Consider the following 17715-nt stretch of genomic DNA (forward strand, 5'->3'; position numbering starts at 1 on the left):
CTGTTGGTGTGCAATGCGACACACAAGGGAATCCCAAACATGTTCAATCGGATTTAAATCTGTTGATTATGTTGGCCATGGCAGTCAATTGGATAGCTTCAATTTTAGGATATTCCGCCACCACTTGAGCATTATGTGCGCTGGAGTTGGCATGCATGAAAGTAAAATCTGGGACAACTGTACCCCTAAAAAATCACACATCGAAATTGAGGATATGTTCTCGGTAACTGTGCACAGTTATGGTACCCCTATCAAAAACATGAAACGGTGCGGAATTGCATCACTTTCCACTACTTTTATTACGACTTATAATAATGTTCCAAAAAAAACGAAAAAAAAAAAAATACATACCTATTTGGAAAGCACATCAGATAGGTCGGGCCACTCAGATTGGTTGAGCTTTATTGTGTATTTTATTAAATATACCTGCGTGTACACCAATGCTAGGAGTTTGGTAAATAAATTTGATGAATTTGAGGTATTGCTCAAAACATCAAAGGCAGATATTGTTGGGATATCAGAGACGTGGTGTCACACAGATATAAGTAATGCGGAACTGGAACTTGGGGAATACAATGTGTATAGAAAGGATAGACAGGACAGGAGGGGAGGAGGGGTTATGCTATTAATTAAGAAACACATAAAGTCCAAGGAAGTGAAGCCAGTCGACATCGATGGACAGGGCAGTGTCGAGTCAGTTTGGTGTGACATAATCATAGGGAAATCAAAATTGAGAGTAGGAGTGTGCTATAGGCCTAATGACTCTGATGAGTATAATAAGATATTGTACAGGGAAATAGAGTGGGCCAGTAAATCAGAGAGTCTTATAATGGGGGATTTTAATTTCCCAGATATTGACTGGAATTTGTGGGTTGGTCACTCGCACACTAGCAAGGCTTTTGTGGATTTATTGGATGATTGTTTTCTACATCAGCATGTTCGTGAGGCAACAAGAGGGAGCAATACTCTTGATCTGATTATCAGTAGTGATTCTTCATGCATTAAGAATCTGCAGATAAATGAACCACTAGGTGGCAGTGATCACAGTGTGTTGAAGTGGGATTTACTCAAGGAGGTAAGTACCATCAGAGGTAAAGGGAAGGGTTTTTGTTTTCGTAAAGGCGACTATGATGGTCTGAGACAGTATTTAAATTCTATACAGTGGGACCAACTGATGATGTTACCAACAGCAAACTCAAAATGGGAGGCATTCAAGGAACTAATCTTGGAGGCTACCAGGCTTTACATACCAACTAAGAAATATTGTTCAAGGTATAGGCCTAAATGGTTGTCAGATGAACTAATGAGACATGTGGCAGAGAAGAAAAATGCATGGGATACATACAAATTAATGGGTGATATGGAAGCCTATGATAGATATAAGTTGGTCTGTAACCAAGTCACAAAGGAGATTAGGCAGGCAACGGCAGACTACGAAAAATCCTTGGCAAAGGATGCAAAGAAAAACAGAAAAGAGTTCTTTACCTATTTAAACTCAAGAAGGAAAGGGATGAATCAGATTGGTCCACTGGATATTGATGGTTCAACAGTTGAGGATCCTGCTCAGGAGGCTAACAATCTAAACGAGTATTTTGCATCTACATTCACGCATGAGGAGTTATTCAGGAAGGAGAATGATGTAGGTAAAGTAAACATTGGCAGTGAGCTGGATGATTTTGTAATAACTGAGAGGAAAGTGGAGGAGAGATTGTTGAGGATGAACATAAAAAAGGCACCTGGGGTGGATGGGATCTATCCAGTTATATTAAAGGAGGCAGCAAAGGAAGTAAGCAAACCCCTAGCCATAATTATTAGAGCTTCTTTGGACTCAGGGGAGGTACCCATAGACTGGAGATGTCCAAATGTAACCCCAATTCACAAAGGAGGATCAAAGGCTGACACAAGTAATTATAGACCTGTTAGTTTAACTTCTGTTCCAGGTAAATTAATGGAGGCACTGGTTAAAGAAGCACTGCAGTATCATCTAGACAAGAATTCAGTTATAGCTCAGATGCAGCATGGTTTTGTTAAGGGCAGGTCTTGCCTGACCAATTTGATTGGATACTATGATGTAGTCACAAAAGAACTGGATGCAGGGAATAACTTTGATATTATATATTTGGATCTTAGAAAGGCTTTTGATACTGTTGCACATGGAAGACTGCTGCACAAATTGGAGCAGTGTGGCATTGGAGGCAAATTGCTGCTATGGATAAGGGGCTGGTTGAGTGGCAGAAGACAGAGAGTGGTAATCAATGGACACTGCTCAACGTGGACTAATGTTATTAGTGAAGTTTCTCAGGGTTCAGTGTTGGGTCCGTTGTTGTTTTCGGTGTTTATGAATGATATTGATGATGGGATATCAAGTTTAATGTCCAAGTTTGCAGATGATACAAAGGTTGGCAGGGTTGTTAAGGACACTACTGACGCTATGCTGCTGCAACAGGATCTGGAAAGGTTGAACAGATGGGCTGAGAGGTGGCAAATGAAGTTTAACATTGACAAATGTAAAGTTCTACCTATGGGAAACAGTAACCCCAGAGCAACGTATCAACTCTGCGGTACTACACTGACAGTGGTGGAGAATGAAAAGGACCTGGGGGTAATTGTGCAGGCAGATATGAAGTTCTCTGAGCAGTGCAGACGAGCTGCAAGAGTAGCTCATGGTGTCTTGTCAATGATATATAGAGGAATTTTTCTAGCAGGGATAAGGAGGTGATTATTCCCTTGTATAAGGCAATGGTTAGGCCACATCTTGAGTACTGTATACAGTTCTGGAGGCCTCATTTCAAGAAGGATGTAGAGCTGCTGGAACGGGTACAGAGAAGGGCAACAAGATTAGTGAATGGAACAAAGGGTTGCTCTTACGAAGAAAGGCTTAAGTTTTGCAAATTACAGAGTCTGGAGACTAGGCACCGGCGAGGTGATCTGATAGAGGTGTATAAGGCTTTGAATGGTTTGAGCATGCTCAATGCCAATGGGATTCTTCATCTTGCTCAGAATAATCACCTCAGAGGGCATAAATTCAAATTGAGGAAGGACGGATGTCGGATAGATGTGCGGAAATTTGCCTTTGGCCAGCGGGTGGTTGGTTGGTGGAACCGACTTCCATCACTTGTTGTTGAAGTTGATAGCCTAAACAAATTTAAAGCTCAACTGGACAGGTATTTCGAACGAACGGAGGGGTGAAATGGGAGTGGGTTTTTTTTTTTTGGCTGATGCTGAATAAGCTTGCTTTCTTGCATCATATGCCTCTACTAATGCTAATGCTAATGCTAAATAAATTCAATGTCGATTCGACTGTTTTGCTCTATAAAAATCTAAGTTTCTAGAAGGCAAAAAAAAAAAAAAAACATTGCAGAGAGAGATTAAGGAATTGCATCTGCTGTTGCCTGGTTTCGCATCTGCAATAATGAAGAACTTGAGTTTTTGCTTGGTCCTGTTTCAGACATCAGTGAACCTACACTGATATCTGAAACCGGCTAGCACAATGAGTCAATATTGAATATGGCGTAACAAACTTTTTGTTGTACCCCATGGCTAAAAACGAAAAATTTTACAAAACGGAACAGAATGCTTGACCTTAAAATATCTGTAGAAGGCAGATAATCAATTGGAGTAGAATGGTATTAAAGGTAAGTTGCTACAAGGGATAAAAGGGTGGTTGAGTGGGAGAAGACAGAGAGTGGTGATCAATGGACGCTGCGTTTCGTGGACTAATGTTATTAGTGGAGTTCCACAGGGTTCGGTGTTGGGCCCACTGTTGTTTTGTATATTTATCAATGATATTGATGAAGGTATATCAGGCTTAGTGTCGAAGTTTGCAGATGATACAAAGGTTGGCAGGGTTGTTAATGACAGTAATAGCAGTATGCTACTGCAACAGGATTTGGAAAATTTGGGCAAATGTGCTGAGAAGTGCCAACTGAAGTTTAAAATTCAAAAATACAAAATACTGCATATGGGAAGAAGAAACCCCAGAGGAATGCACCAACTGTGCGGTACTACACTTAGGGTGGTAGAAAATGAAAAAAATCTGCGAGTAATTGTGCAATCAGATATGAAGTTTTCTGAACAATGCAGACAGTCTGCAAGAGCAGGTCATGGGATTTTGTCAATGATATACAGGAATTTTGCTAGCAGGGAAAAGGAGGTGATTATCCCTTTGTATAACAAAATGATCAGATCAAGCCTTGAGTACTGCGAACAGGTCTGCAGGCCTCATTTTAGATAGGATATAGATTTGCTTGACCGTGTACAGAGAAGGGCAACAAGATTGGTGAGAAGGAACGAAGGGTTTCTCATACTAAGAGAGGCTTAAGTTCTACAAATTGCAGCGGCTGGAGACTAGGCACCTGCACGGTGATCTGATTGAGGTGTATAAGACCTTGAATGGGTTGAGCATGCTAAATTCTAATGGGATTCTTCTGCTTGTTCCTATTACGAACCTAAGGGGGCATAAATTCAAATGGAGGAAAGACAGTTGTAGAATAGATTAGGGGAAATTTGGCTTTAGCCAGCGGGTGGTTAATTGCTGGAACAAACTTCCAGATGTCGTTGTGGAAGTTGATAGCTTAAGTAAATTCAAGGAGGAACTGGACAAACGTTTAGAGGGAATAGTTGTGTGAATTTTATTATTCATTATTATTTTTTTTTTTTGGCTGATGCTGCATAAGCTCATACGCTTGCTTTCCTGCATCACATGCCTCTATTACTATTATTAACGCGTTAAATGACAGTCCAATTGCGTACCATGGTGGTTAATGGCCAGCAGTTCTTCCTTTAACAAACCAAATTTTTACGTCCGTCCAGTCATAACGAGACCTTATTTAAGGATTTAAAGTTGCAAAAGAACTAATCTCGATCGTTGTGTGTTTATTTTTTTTAACTGAGAAAAAATCACCATGTAAATAGAAAGTAAAACAAAAAAATTATTTTTAAGATGGTTTTTCAAGATATTTGCATTTTTTATATACAGGTAAAACGTGCACATCAGCCATGTAGCAGTTACACGAGGACAAAACTTTGTAAATTTTAGTTTCTGACCCCTACCACGAAATTTCTGATTGAGGCTTTCAATGATTTGAGCAAGCTCAATGCTGGTATTCTTCCTCTTGCTTACACCACTCACAAGGGGACACAAATTCAATTTGAGGAAGAACGGTTGCAGAATACATGTACGGAAGAGTGCCTCAGCCAGCGGATTATGGATTGCTGGAAGAAACATCCAGTTGTTGTGGAATTTGATAGTTTAAATAAATTCAAGTACTACATGAACATTAGAGGGAATAAATAGGTGAAATGGGAGATGTCGATTATTACTTTTTTTTCTTTCTTTTTTTGGCTGATTGTGTATAAGCTTGCTTTCTTGGATCGTTTGCCACTGCTAATGATAACCTCACAAACCCATGTGTATTATGGCCAATGGCCATAATTTTGTTGGATCAACAACTCGAGAAAAGATCTTGCATTCGCCTGAGATCGATTAAAAAGGCCGTGGAGAGAAAAATGCCCATAAAAGTTGCCGTTTTGACAGGTACAAGCAATGACCTTTTCCAAATGATGGAGGGAAGACGGTGCTTATGACCATTGTGGTAACCACAAGGACTGCCTGGGAGATGAGATACACTGGTGTTCAAAGAATGTTCATCACCCCTTAAAATTGTAATTGTCGTCCGAATAACGTAAGTATATAGTAATATACTATATACTTATATAGTAATATACTATATACATTAGAATGGGAAGAACATACAGGAGGCGTAGCAAGTGCAGTATCACTCAGAAGACGCCTCTTCAAAAATTGGCTTGTAGCCTGTCGTCTAAGAAGCCCGTCCTCACACAGAAAATGAAAAATTCCCGATTAATTTGGTGTAAGGAGCATGACAAACGGACCCCGCGCAGTGGAAGTCAGTTATTTTATCGGATGAGAAAAAAATTCAACCTGCAAACGATTCGCCGTAGACGTGGTGAAGAATACCATCCATACTGTATGGTGTCTACAGTGAAATTCCCAACCAGCTAAATAATATGAGGGTGCATTTCGTATCGCAGAGTAGGTCACCTGTAGTTTATAAAAGGTTCCGTAAATGTCATTGGTATCTGGCTAAATTGGAAGGCAAATTGCTGCCAACCATTAGAGACCATTTCAACCTGCCAAATAACAGTATCTTTCAGGACGACTCTGCTCCTTATCGCCGGGCGAGAAGTGCAAGCAGGCACTCCTGTAGTTATTTTAGCTTCATTTCTGCATTAGAGGTTCGATAGTAATGTGTTTGATACAGGTGAAAAAATTGTTGGAAGAACGGTCCATTACAACTGTTAGCTGGGCAGGAAACACCGCGGACCTGAATCTTACAGAGAACTGTTGGCATCGTGTGTAATCTGCAGTTGCCATAAAGAAACCAAAGACTCTTCGTGAACTTCAGGAAGGCAAAATTCGTGTTTAGAACCACGAACTATCAGTTGATTATCTTCACAATTTGATGTTTTCAATTTTTCGACGTTATGTTGCTGTCCTCAGAGCCAGAGGCGGTTCAACTAAACATTAGTTTGCTCCTAGTGAACTTTTCATTTTTCATGATAAACTGAAGCAAATTGATAGATTTCAGCCATAATTGTTGTATAAAGGTTGGAAATGCTCATTTTGGAACATTTTGAGAGCACCTGTCAAATATAGCTTTGCCTTAACTATTAATAAATATCTTTTGTTTTTATTTCTATTTGTGATCCTAGTCATTAATGTAACATAATGTAATGTAACATACCATCGCGAAAAAGGGTTAAATTGTGAAATTCCTAGGTGATGCACTTTCTTTGAACACCAGTGTAGGTGGATTACCTACCTCTGGCTGGAACTTGAGCAACGTAGTTTGTTGATGAGCCTGCATCACACCCGGTAAACCTGAATGGCTGGTTTGTTGGCACACCTGGTCATGCTTTCTTTTGGAGATTTTCTTTTAATGTATTCGTTTTTCAACCCATAAAATCTGAATGAAATTTAGTGTACTTACTGCGGAAGTTTTGAATTAGACATACTTATTTAGTAACAATATCAATACGGAACAGTATGAGTCTTCAGTGAGATACTGGTTGACAGGTAAAAAGGTACCAGTAAGAGACCAGAATTCCCAGCTAAACTACTCAGATCAATAGTTTCCCTCCTGTTGTCTTCTTGCAGAGTTCAAAACTAGGTGTATTCCCATGGTGGTCGTCAGCTGTGACAGCCCAAACCCTAGCTAGTGTCCAATGCATGCTGATATAGGTTGCGATCCTTGTATTGTACTGCATAATCAATCATTTGCATGCATGTACTAATGGACAGAACAGCAAACCTTCTTCTAGCCACTTTGGTGAGTACATGGAATGTCTGGCTGGTAGTGCTATGGCTAATAGCATAATATAAATTCAGAATCTTCACCAAATTACTCAATAGCTCTAACTTCAGCTTAACCAGCTCTAGAGCCATAGTGCTTTCATAATCGGGCCACTCATAGTACACATTTAATACACTGCCGTATGGATTGTTGTTGTTGGGTTTCAAGAGCATCAGCAACAAAGGCCTTATTACACCCTATATACTACTTGTAAATTTGGGTTTTGCGGTCGATTTTCTGAATGAAAAACACGATACCCCAACCCGAGATGTTTTCATAATGTTTTCATAATGTAGCTACATTATGAAAACATCCCATTTTCGATGGGATTTTTTTTTAATGAAAACCCTAAACACGAGAGGTATTATAACCTATAGTACTTAGTACCGTGCTTGGTCGATGGTTGAGAAGACGAAAGAAGATATTTCTTGACATTAGACTTTAACTTCTCTAGACTGTAATTTTCAGGAAATACGTATGAAAGAAGGTTGTTCCAGAAAACAGCAGTTGAATGAATAAATGAGGAAGATGAAAAGTTGGTTCTGTGAGTTCGAAGTTGTACAGTAAATGGATGTTGGCTGGTGACGGCACATGTTCGGACTGTTTTGAAAGAGAGAGAGGGAATTATAGAAGCCGATTCAGAAGAAGATGGAAGTATCTGTAGAAAAGGTGCAGCAGAAACATGTCTATGAGACAGCGAGTGGACAGACTCTGTTAGAGACGAGTCATTAATTAACCTAACTGCCCTCTTCTGAATGGAATCTAGAAATCTGAGAGAAGTTTTGGGGGCACCGCCCCAGATGTGGGAACAATATTCCATGGAAGGGCGGATTTGCGATTTGTACACAGTGAAAAGCCGAGAGCGAAAGAGAAAAACCCAGATTTTTAGATGCAAAGAGATCAGAAGCCAGGGTAATCCCCAAAACAGAGATATCATTTTGCCTAGAAATTGGAGTTATTATTGTCATTATTTGGTTTTCAGGAGCATTAGCAACTAAGGCCATATTGCTCCGTGAATATGCGGTGGTCATTTCCTGACCTTTCCGCATCCTCCGTAATTGGTTGTCACGGGTTCGAACCCCGGTCTGATCAAGAAGCGCGTGCTATGCACTGCTGCTCCTGCCCACCTGGCTATGGAGGTGGCCAGAAATTGGAGTGTCACCAAAGATAAGCATAGGAGCAGAAGATTCCTTTTTGCGAGATATAAAACAAGACTGAGTTTTAGAAGGATTGAAATCAACTAAGTTGTATTTGCCCCACTGGAGAATTACCTGGAGATTGGCATTAAGCAATTGGTAGCAGAAGCTGATTGAGCACGGCAAGGTTTCTCAAAATGGAAAGTGGAATGGAATGTGCTATCATTGGCAAAACTATGGATAGGATTTTCAGTCAATGGAAGAAAGTCATTAATATACAAGAGGAAAAGAGTTGGGGAAAGAACTGAACCCTGGGGAACACCAGCATTAGTGGTGAAGTTAGAAGACAGAAAGCCATCTACCATCACCCTCATTGGGCGATCAGAGAGAAAACTGGATAACCAATTACAAAAAACAGTTGGCAAACCATAAGATGGAAGCTTGTTTAGAAGACCTTTATGCCAAACACGATCGAAAGCCTTTGAGATGTCAAGAGCAACTGCTTGTGTTCCACCAAACTTTTCCATTGAATTTTCCATAAATAAGTAACACAATCCAGAATATCACCAGTGGATCGACACTGACGGAATCCATACCGGCGATCGTTGATCAGGCGGAAGATTTCTAGGTAGTTTTAAGAGTTGGCGGTTAATTGATTTCTCCATTACTTTCGAAAGAATATAAGTAATTGCGATGGGACGATAATTGGATGGGAGAGATTTGTCACCCATTTTAGGAACATTTATGGCTGGATATGAGCAAATTTCGAAGCAGACAGAAAAACACCTTTGGAATAAGAAAGTGAAAAAAGGCGGCAAAGAACAGGAGTAAGTTCAATTGGACAGGTTTTGAGAACAAGTGGAGAAATACCATCAGGACCTGGAGCTTACTTAGCATCAAGATTAGTCAAAATCCTTCTGTCATCCCTTTGACGGAAGACCCCAGGAGGCATTAAATGGAGTGTGTTGGGAGTGATGGGAGGTGTTTTACCAAGATCATTAATACACAAGTTGGAAGAAAAATGGGAAGGTCAGCTTTATCCTTGGCTGAAGTGACAAGAGAACCTTCTGATTTTGACGGAGGAGGGAGCAGTGATGGGCAAAATTGTGGCCAATAGCTCTGGCAAGAGACCAGAATGCTCAGCTACCATTAGGGAAAGAAGCAAGTTTTCTACTCTTAGCCTGTTCAAAATCTAGTTTGGACTGATTAATAAATGCTTTACAATTGTTGTGAGCTTTGGTGTTGGCAGAAAATGAAACTGGAGAATTGGAAACAAGCCAATTGAGATATGGAACATTCTTCTCTTGAACAGCCTTAGCACATTTTTTTATAACCAAGTTTAGATAAAGGACGAGATTTTAAATTGGAGTGTGGAATAAAGGATTCCGTTCCTACAAGAATAATTTCACTGACACGATCTGAGCAAATGTTGACATCAGAAGTTTTGAAACAGAAATCCGACCAAGGAAAAGAAATCTCGCAGGTCATCCCAGTTTGCATTCTTGTAATGCCAAACAATACAGGCTGGGAATAGCCATAAGATAAAGGCTCCACTGGGGAAGAGACAATCACTAAGTTGTGATCTGAAGTGCCTAAAGGACCACTGACTGGGACCGTGTACTTAGAAATGTTGTTTGTGAGAAAAAGATCAAGCGTGTTGGTTAGGATTGTTCGGTATTCTTGTAGGTAAATGAACAATCTGTGCTAGGTCATTAGTAATTGCAAAAGCCTCAGCACCTTAACCAGCTGGGTTGGCATGACTAGAAAACAGAAGCCAGCTGGAGTTGTGAACATTAAAATCACCAAGTAAAATTACCTCACTGTAAGAAAGTTGCAAAGGGAGGAAGTGATTAGTGGAGTTGGGAGAACGGTAGAGACAACAGATGAATTTGACACGATGGGATAGAGAGAATTTAATCCAGAGACCGAAAAGAGGAGATTCCAAATTACCAAGTCTCTGAGAGGTAATATCAGAACGGACATATGTACAAGTACGACCTTTGAGGAGGAAGGAATCAAACAGCCAACTGAGATGAGCAGTGGTTGAATCAACCGATAACTGAGATTCTGTTAGAAAAAGTACATGGGGCTTGGCAGACTGCAAGTGAAAATAGACATCGTTGAGATTAGAAATGAGACCACATATATTTGTGAAATGAACTCAGGTCTTTTCAACTCCACTAATTCCAAAAGTACTCGGACATTAAAAAAAAAAAAAAAAAAAGGATTACAGATAAGATTTAAATATAGCATAAGACCTACTCAGGACTATAACGAAGTGCACAGTTTTTGGGGTACATTCAAACGTACGGTGCACATAATAGAAATACAAAAACTTGGTTTTGATGGGCTATGCTTTTGCTATGGTTGAAAAGATTTGCATTATGGATTATGTCATGTCATGCCCTTGCAGAGGGTTCCCTCAGCTCCCTCAATGTGAATTGTTAAGTAGGCTTCAATCCTGCAAGTGGATTTATAATGGCTCCAGTTTACCTTTTTTTTTAACCCTCAGCTCCACAGTCTTCCTCTTGTGTAGTTTAGTTTAGCGTAGCATAGTTTAGCAAAGCCAGTCACACTTAGTGTGGGCACTGCTAGTTATTGTGGAGGGGGGTGTAGTTTTTGTCGTATGAATGGCCTCAGCTATCAGGAAGCTAATATCACATGGAATAGCATCCTGGTACCTTCCCAGAACTTCATCAATCTCACACTGGTGAACCAGTGGCAGTTTTCGAGGGAGACTAGAGGAGCAGAGGTTGAACCTCGTACACAAATCCCAGTGTAAGCATAGTGAAATCCCTGAGCAAATCCGAACATGATACAGCAGAGAAATTTTGCATCATGGAAGGAGTCCCACAATGTTCACAATGCTGGAGGATGTTTCCAGTGTCAGCTGCTGACCCAATGGTGGAGTCTCTACAATCAGCAAGGGTGGAACTACTGTCAGCAATAATAAGTATGTGCTTGAGATGGCAGATGGGGACAGGGGAATTTTTGTCAGTGGTTGTTACCTATAGAAGGATGCCTCCCTTTGCTCTGCTTAGGGGCAACTAGTTAAGCCAAAGACCCACAAGTCTGGTGAATAGTCTATGAAGTCTCTCTTCGAAGACTTTTTGAGAAATCTGAGAGTACTTTAAATTTCTCCAGGTTCAGAATGTAGCTACTTTCATCACCTGCTGTTGGGTATTTAACAACAGAGTGTAGTGGTGCAGGCACTGATGTTAGCACTAGCAAGGCTTTTGTGGATTAATTGGATGATTGTTTTCTACAGCAGCATGTTCGGAGAGCAACTAGAGAGAGAGTAATACTCTTGATTTGATTATCAGTAGTGATTCTTCATGCATTAAGAATCTGCAGATAAATGAACCACTAGGTGGCAGTGATCACAGTGTGCTGAAGTGGGATTTACTCAAAGAGGTAACTACCATTAGGGGTAAAGGGAAGGGTTATTGCTTTCGTAAAGGCGACTACGATGGACTGAGACAGTATTTAAATTCTATACAGTGGGACCAACTGATGATGTTACCAACAGCAAATGCAAAATGGGAAGCATTCAAAGAACTTATCTTGGAAGCTACTAGGCTTTACATACCAACTAAGAAATATTGTTCAAGGTTTAGGCCTAAATGGATGTCAGATGAACTAATGAGGCATATGGCAGAAAAGAAAAATGCATGGGATACTTACAAATTAACACATGACACAGAAGCCTATGATAGATACAAGTTGATATGCAACCAAGTTACAAAGGAGGTTAGGCAGGCGAAGGCAGATTACGAGAAATCCTTGGCAAGGGATGCAAAGAAAAACAGCAAAGAGTTCTTTACTTATGTAAACTCTAGAAGGAAGGGGATGAATCAGATTGGTCCACTTGATATCGATGGGTCAACTGTTGATGATCCTGCTCAGGTAGCTAACAAACTAAATGAATATTTTGCATCGACATTCACACATGAGGAGTTATTTAGCGAGGGGAAAGCCAGAGGTGTATTCAACTCTAGCAGTAAGCTAGAGAATCTTGTAATAACTGAGAGTAAAGTGGAGGAGAAATTGTTGAAGATAAACACAAGAAAGGCACCCGGGGTGGATGGGATGTATCCAGTTATATTAAAGGAAGCAGCAGAGGAAGTAAGCAAACCCTTAGCCATAATTATGAGAGCTTCCTTGGACTCAGTGGAAGTACCCATGGACTGGAGATGTGCAAATGTGACCCCAATTCACAAAGGAGGTTCAAAGGCTGACACGAGTAATTATAGACCTGTGAGTTTAACTTCTGTTCCAGGAAAATTAATGGAGGCACTAGTTAAAGAAGCACTGCACGATCATTTAGACAAGACTTCAGTTATAGCTCGGACACAGCATGGTTTTGTTAAGGGGAAGTCTTGCCTGACCAATTTGATTGGATATTATGATGCAGTCACAAAGGAACTGGATGCAGGGAATAACTTTGATATTATATACTTGGATCTTAGAAAGGCTTTTGATAATGTTGCACATGGAAGACTGCTGCACAAATTGGAGCAGTGTGGCATTGGAGGCAAATTGATGCTGTGGATAAAGGGGTGGCTGAGGGGGAGAAGACAGAGAGTGGTAATCAATGGACACTGCTCGTCGTGGACTAATGTTATTAGTGGAGTCCCTCAGGGCTCAGTGTTGGGTCCATTATTGTTTTCTGTATTTATAAATGATATTGATGATGGTATATCAAGCTTAATGTCGAAGTTTGCAGACGATACAAAGGTAGGCAGGGTTGTCAAGGACACTATGCTGCTGCAACAGGATCTGGAAAGGTTGAGCAGATGGGCTGAGAGGTGGCAAATGAAGTTTAACATTGACAAATGTAAAGTACTACACATGGGAAACAGCAACCCCAGAGCAACATATCAACTCTGTGGTACTACACTGACAGTGGTTGAGAATGAAAGGGACCTGGGGGTGGTTGTGCAAGCAGATATGAAGTTCTCTGAGCAGTGCAGACGGGCTGCAAGAGTAGCTCATGGTGTATTGTCAATGATATATAGGAATTTTTCTAGCAGGGATAAGGAGGTGATTATTCCCTTGTATAAGGCAATGGTCAGGCCACACCTAGAGTACTGTATACAGGTCTGGAGGCCTCGTTTCAAGAAGGATGTAGAGCTGGATGTTGTTATTTGGTTTTCAGGAGCATTAGCAACTAAGGCCATATTGCTCCGGGATATGCGGTGGTCATTCCCTGACCTTTCCGCATCCTCCGTATTTGGTGGTGACGAAGGATGTAGAGCTGCTGGAACGAGTACAGAGAAGGGCAACAAGATTAGTGAATGGAACAAATGGGTGCTCTTACAAAGAAAGGCTTAAGTTTGCAAATTACAGTGTCTGGAGACTAGGCACCAGCGAGGTGATCTGATAGAGGTGTATAAAGCCTTGAATGATTTGAGCATGCTCAATGCTGATGGGATTCTTCCTCTCGCTCAGAATAATCACCTGAGAGGGCATAAATTCAAATTGAGGAAAGACAGATGTAGGATAGACGTGCGGAAATTTGCCTTTAGCCAGCGGGTGGTTGGTTGGTGGAACAGACTTCCATCCCTTGTCATGGAAGTTGATAGCCTAAATAAGTTTAAGGCTGAGCTGGACAGGTATCTTGAACGAACAGAGGGGTGAAGTGGAAGTGGTTTTTTTTTTTGGCTGATGCTGCATAAGCTTGCTTTCTTGCATCAAATGCCTCTACTAATGCTAATGATAATGCTAATGTTAGTGGGTAGCCTTATAAAGATGTACAGAGTGTAGAGTGCGTTTAATGTAAACTGGTACCAGGGGTTCTCCTGATCTCAGCATAGTATACATTGTGGGTGTGAAACAGAACACTGTCAAAACCAGAGGTTTAAAGGTGTATGGATTTTGTATGTGTAGTGTGGTGTACTGTTGTTTCTTTGGGTATTTAGGCACTGGACCCCTAATAGGACCCAACGTTATCCACACTCTGCCCCATGGAGGCAGACCTGGTACACCAGTATTAGTTATTTACTCTGGCAGGTACTGCCACCTAATTTCCTGAGATTTCAGTGGCTAGGACCTAAAAAAAATAAAACTCTATAGATAGAGGTCAGCCAAAAGGAGTACTAGTTATGCAATTTGATGTTATTAAGTTTTTGGGTGTAGGGTTCAAGCAATTTAGAGATGATTCGGACACTAGTTGTAAGTTGGGGGGAGATTAAAGGCTGGGGGAAGACAGAGATACGGGATCCATGGAGATCACCCCCAAATCAGTGGAGCAGGTCAATGCCCCACCAGAGGGAAAAGAGGGGCAGTGAGGAGGAGGAGGAAAATATGTCAGGTGCTACATATTTTGTTCTAGTACTAAGGAAGATATGCTCAGCTTGCTAGGAAGTGGTCCAGTGAAAGCTTCCAAAGCATAATGGAGATCAGTGTAGAGAAGAGCTCCACATTTTCATTCATCCCACATTTGAAGGCTGAAAATTCTGAAATTCTAAGATCAAAAAGCTTATTCAAACTGCCATGGCCCATCAAGAGAAATGCAACTTGTAATCCTGTGGAAAACTGGGAAATGTTAGCTTGATTGAGACTTTTGATCAGTGGAAAGAATTGCTTAGTAGTGTGACCTATTTGAGCAGTATCCCAACACAGTTACTAAATACTTTGAAGTTTCATTTTCAAATGGACCATTTCCTGTTTGAGCAAGACCTTTGAGTTGGTCTGCAGTCGGTTCCAAGTATATCCTTCCTGTAAGCATAGATGAACCTTGCACAGGTAAGCTTGAGATCTAGGGATGGAAAGTCTGCAGGAACTTGTAAGGCTAGTGTTGATACAGTGCAATATGCTCTGGTCATTTGAAGGAGCAAGTGCATTGTACCTAACAGACATGATGTTGACAAAATGCCTTGTCCTGTTGAACCCCAGTCCTAACTAGTTACTCTGGAGATCTGGCAGACAGTTTTTGTCATCTTCAAATAATGGATGAACAGAAAGTCAGCCTGGTGTATAAGACCACACTAAGACAGTTGTGGGTGGCAATAAACAATCTCTTTGTTTTTGTACTTGAGAGCCATAAGTTTCTTTCAGTCCAGGATTCCTTCTAGAGGTCTACACAAAGTGATTCCCAAATGTCTCAACAAACAAGTGTTCATTGTTGTTTGTGCCAGCAGCACCCATTATGATACAAGGGTGGAAATGACTTCATAGTTGCATAGCAATGAATGAGACATGGTGCAGGCATTTTGCACCAGAGAGCAAGCAAAACAATGTGCAGTGGAAGATCGAAGTTATGCTTGTGCTATTCTTTGACTCAAGGGATAGCTCTGGGCAATTTCACACATAGAGGTAAAAAAGTTAATTTACAAAATTATGCATGAATCCTCAGTCAAACTCCCATAATAAACTGAAGGACCATCCTTTGTACAGACTTTGTTGCCTCGCAATTTTCATATTTCTCAAAGACCCAAAGTTGGATCTGGCAAGATGTCAATACCATAAGGACCAAAGTCACAGAAAACAAAACACTGGTAAAAACAGCAATGAACATTTATGAACAGGGTATAAAAAACCAAAAAAAACCAAAGGTATAGAAGAGATAAGTGCCTGAGCAGGGATATTTTTTGAAAAATAAAGTGCCACATATTGGTAAGAATTGGCCCCTTCAATTTATTCAAACAAGTGACATTGGTCTCTGTGAATGGGTTTCTACTGGGTGAATCTATTTGGTTTCTAAATGGATCAGTCGATTAGAATATTATCCACTGAAAATCAAGTTATTCACTTACCATAAGCACATGTCTTAAAGACTGAAGGTTTGGCACTGGTGTGTGTTAAATACCAGTTATGGTTCTGAGGGATCAGTTATTGTCTGTAATAGTGTATTCTTTGGTCAGTTTGCTGCATAAAGAACCTGAGTTGTTGAGAGATAAAACTATATAGCCCTCACCAAGACCAACCACCTTGGGGTGTTTGTTAAAATAAACAGGCCTTCCCATTTGCTCACAAACCAGGCATTCCCATTTGCCCCCAAACTTGCTAGCAATGGCATATCTGCAATGTGCCATTGCCAGTTAGTCCCGTGAGATGGCTATCTTCTGAACAGGAGGATATATTCATGAGTTTCAATGCAAAGTAAATGTTCACAAATATCACACTCACAGATATCAAAGTTAGTATTGATCCCTGCCCTATGACCTTGAGGATCTGGAGCACCCAAGGTCACTGCAGTGGAAACTGATACTGTTATCTAGCCTTGTCGAGTCAGTAGAACAGATCTGGATATGACAATGATGAATTCAGAATACCAAAAGCCAGCTAAAATATTTATTTTTATTCTAAAAATACAAAAGGGACCTAATTGTGGTCAGTGTATTACTCAAGCTCAACAAATAAAAATGCATATATATACATAAACATGGATTCAAAAATTCGTAAAATGTTACCAATGTTACATTTTACGAATGTAACATAGGTAACATTACATAGATTAGATAACATAACAATGTAACATAGATAACATAGGTAAAATGTTACTAATGTTTCATTAATGATTTAGGATCCATAAATGTAATATGTTTTGGTATATCATCAGCTAGAAAAATTCCCTGATCTTTATGCATATCTAATTCATCAATGAAACCAAACCAATAAATTACCATTCCAGGACCAAACCTATAAAAGAGAAATAAAATTTGATAAATCAGATACAGGTAAACACAGCATGATCATTTATATATCTGATTAGTTTTTTCCACTGGTTAGCAATACTATTTATGAATACTAAAAATAAAATATTTTCATAATCTTAATTTTTTTTAAACTGCTGATTAATGGTGGTTGTTACTGTTGTATTAGGGTAGGAGCATCAGTGACTAAGGCCATATTGCTATGTATACACACAAATGAGCCAAACATTATGATCACCTACCTAATATGATGTTGGTCCTCCACATGCAGCCAAAACAGCTCGTACCCGGCGAGGCATGGACGCTACAAGATTTCTAAATGTGTCTTGTGGTATCTGGTACCAACACGTAACCAGCAGATACTTTAACTCCTGTAAAGTCCGTGGTTGAGATGCCGCAGATCGGAGTTGCTGTTCCAACATAAACCACAGATGCTCGAGGGGATTGATGTGTAGGGAAACTGGAGGTCAGGGCAACATCTGGAAGTCTTCCTCGTGTTCCACGAACCAGTCTAGAACAATCCGGGCGGTGTGGCATGGTGCATTA

General features: G+C 40.4%; 1 protein-coding gene across 1 annotated transcript in view; it reads right to left on the bottom strand.

Moving 5' to 3' along the window:
* Positions 1–17016: 17016 nt before the first annotated feature.
* The window catches only part of LOC150085015 (CDAN1-interacting nuclease 1-like), a 113931-nt gene continuing 113232 nt past the window's right edge, over positions 17017–17715 (bottom strand). The window contains exon 11 of the mRNA XM_090376436.1: positions 17017–17155. Coding sequence (XP_090232562.1) covers positions 17017–17155 — 139 coding nt within the window. The remainder of the gene's footprint in view (positions 17156–17715) is intronic.

The sequence above is a fragment of the Mastigoproctus giganteus genome, chromosome 6 (genome assembly GCF_048544385.1).
Source record: "Mastigoproctus giganteus isolate SK-2022 chromosome 6, ASM4854438v1, whole genome shotgun sequence".
Taxonomy (NCBI): domain Eukaryota; kingdom Metazoa; phylum Arthropoda; class Arachnida; order Uropygi; family Thelyphonidae; genus Mastigoproctus; species Mastigoproctus giganteus.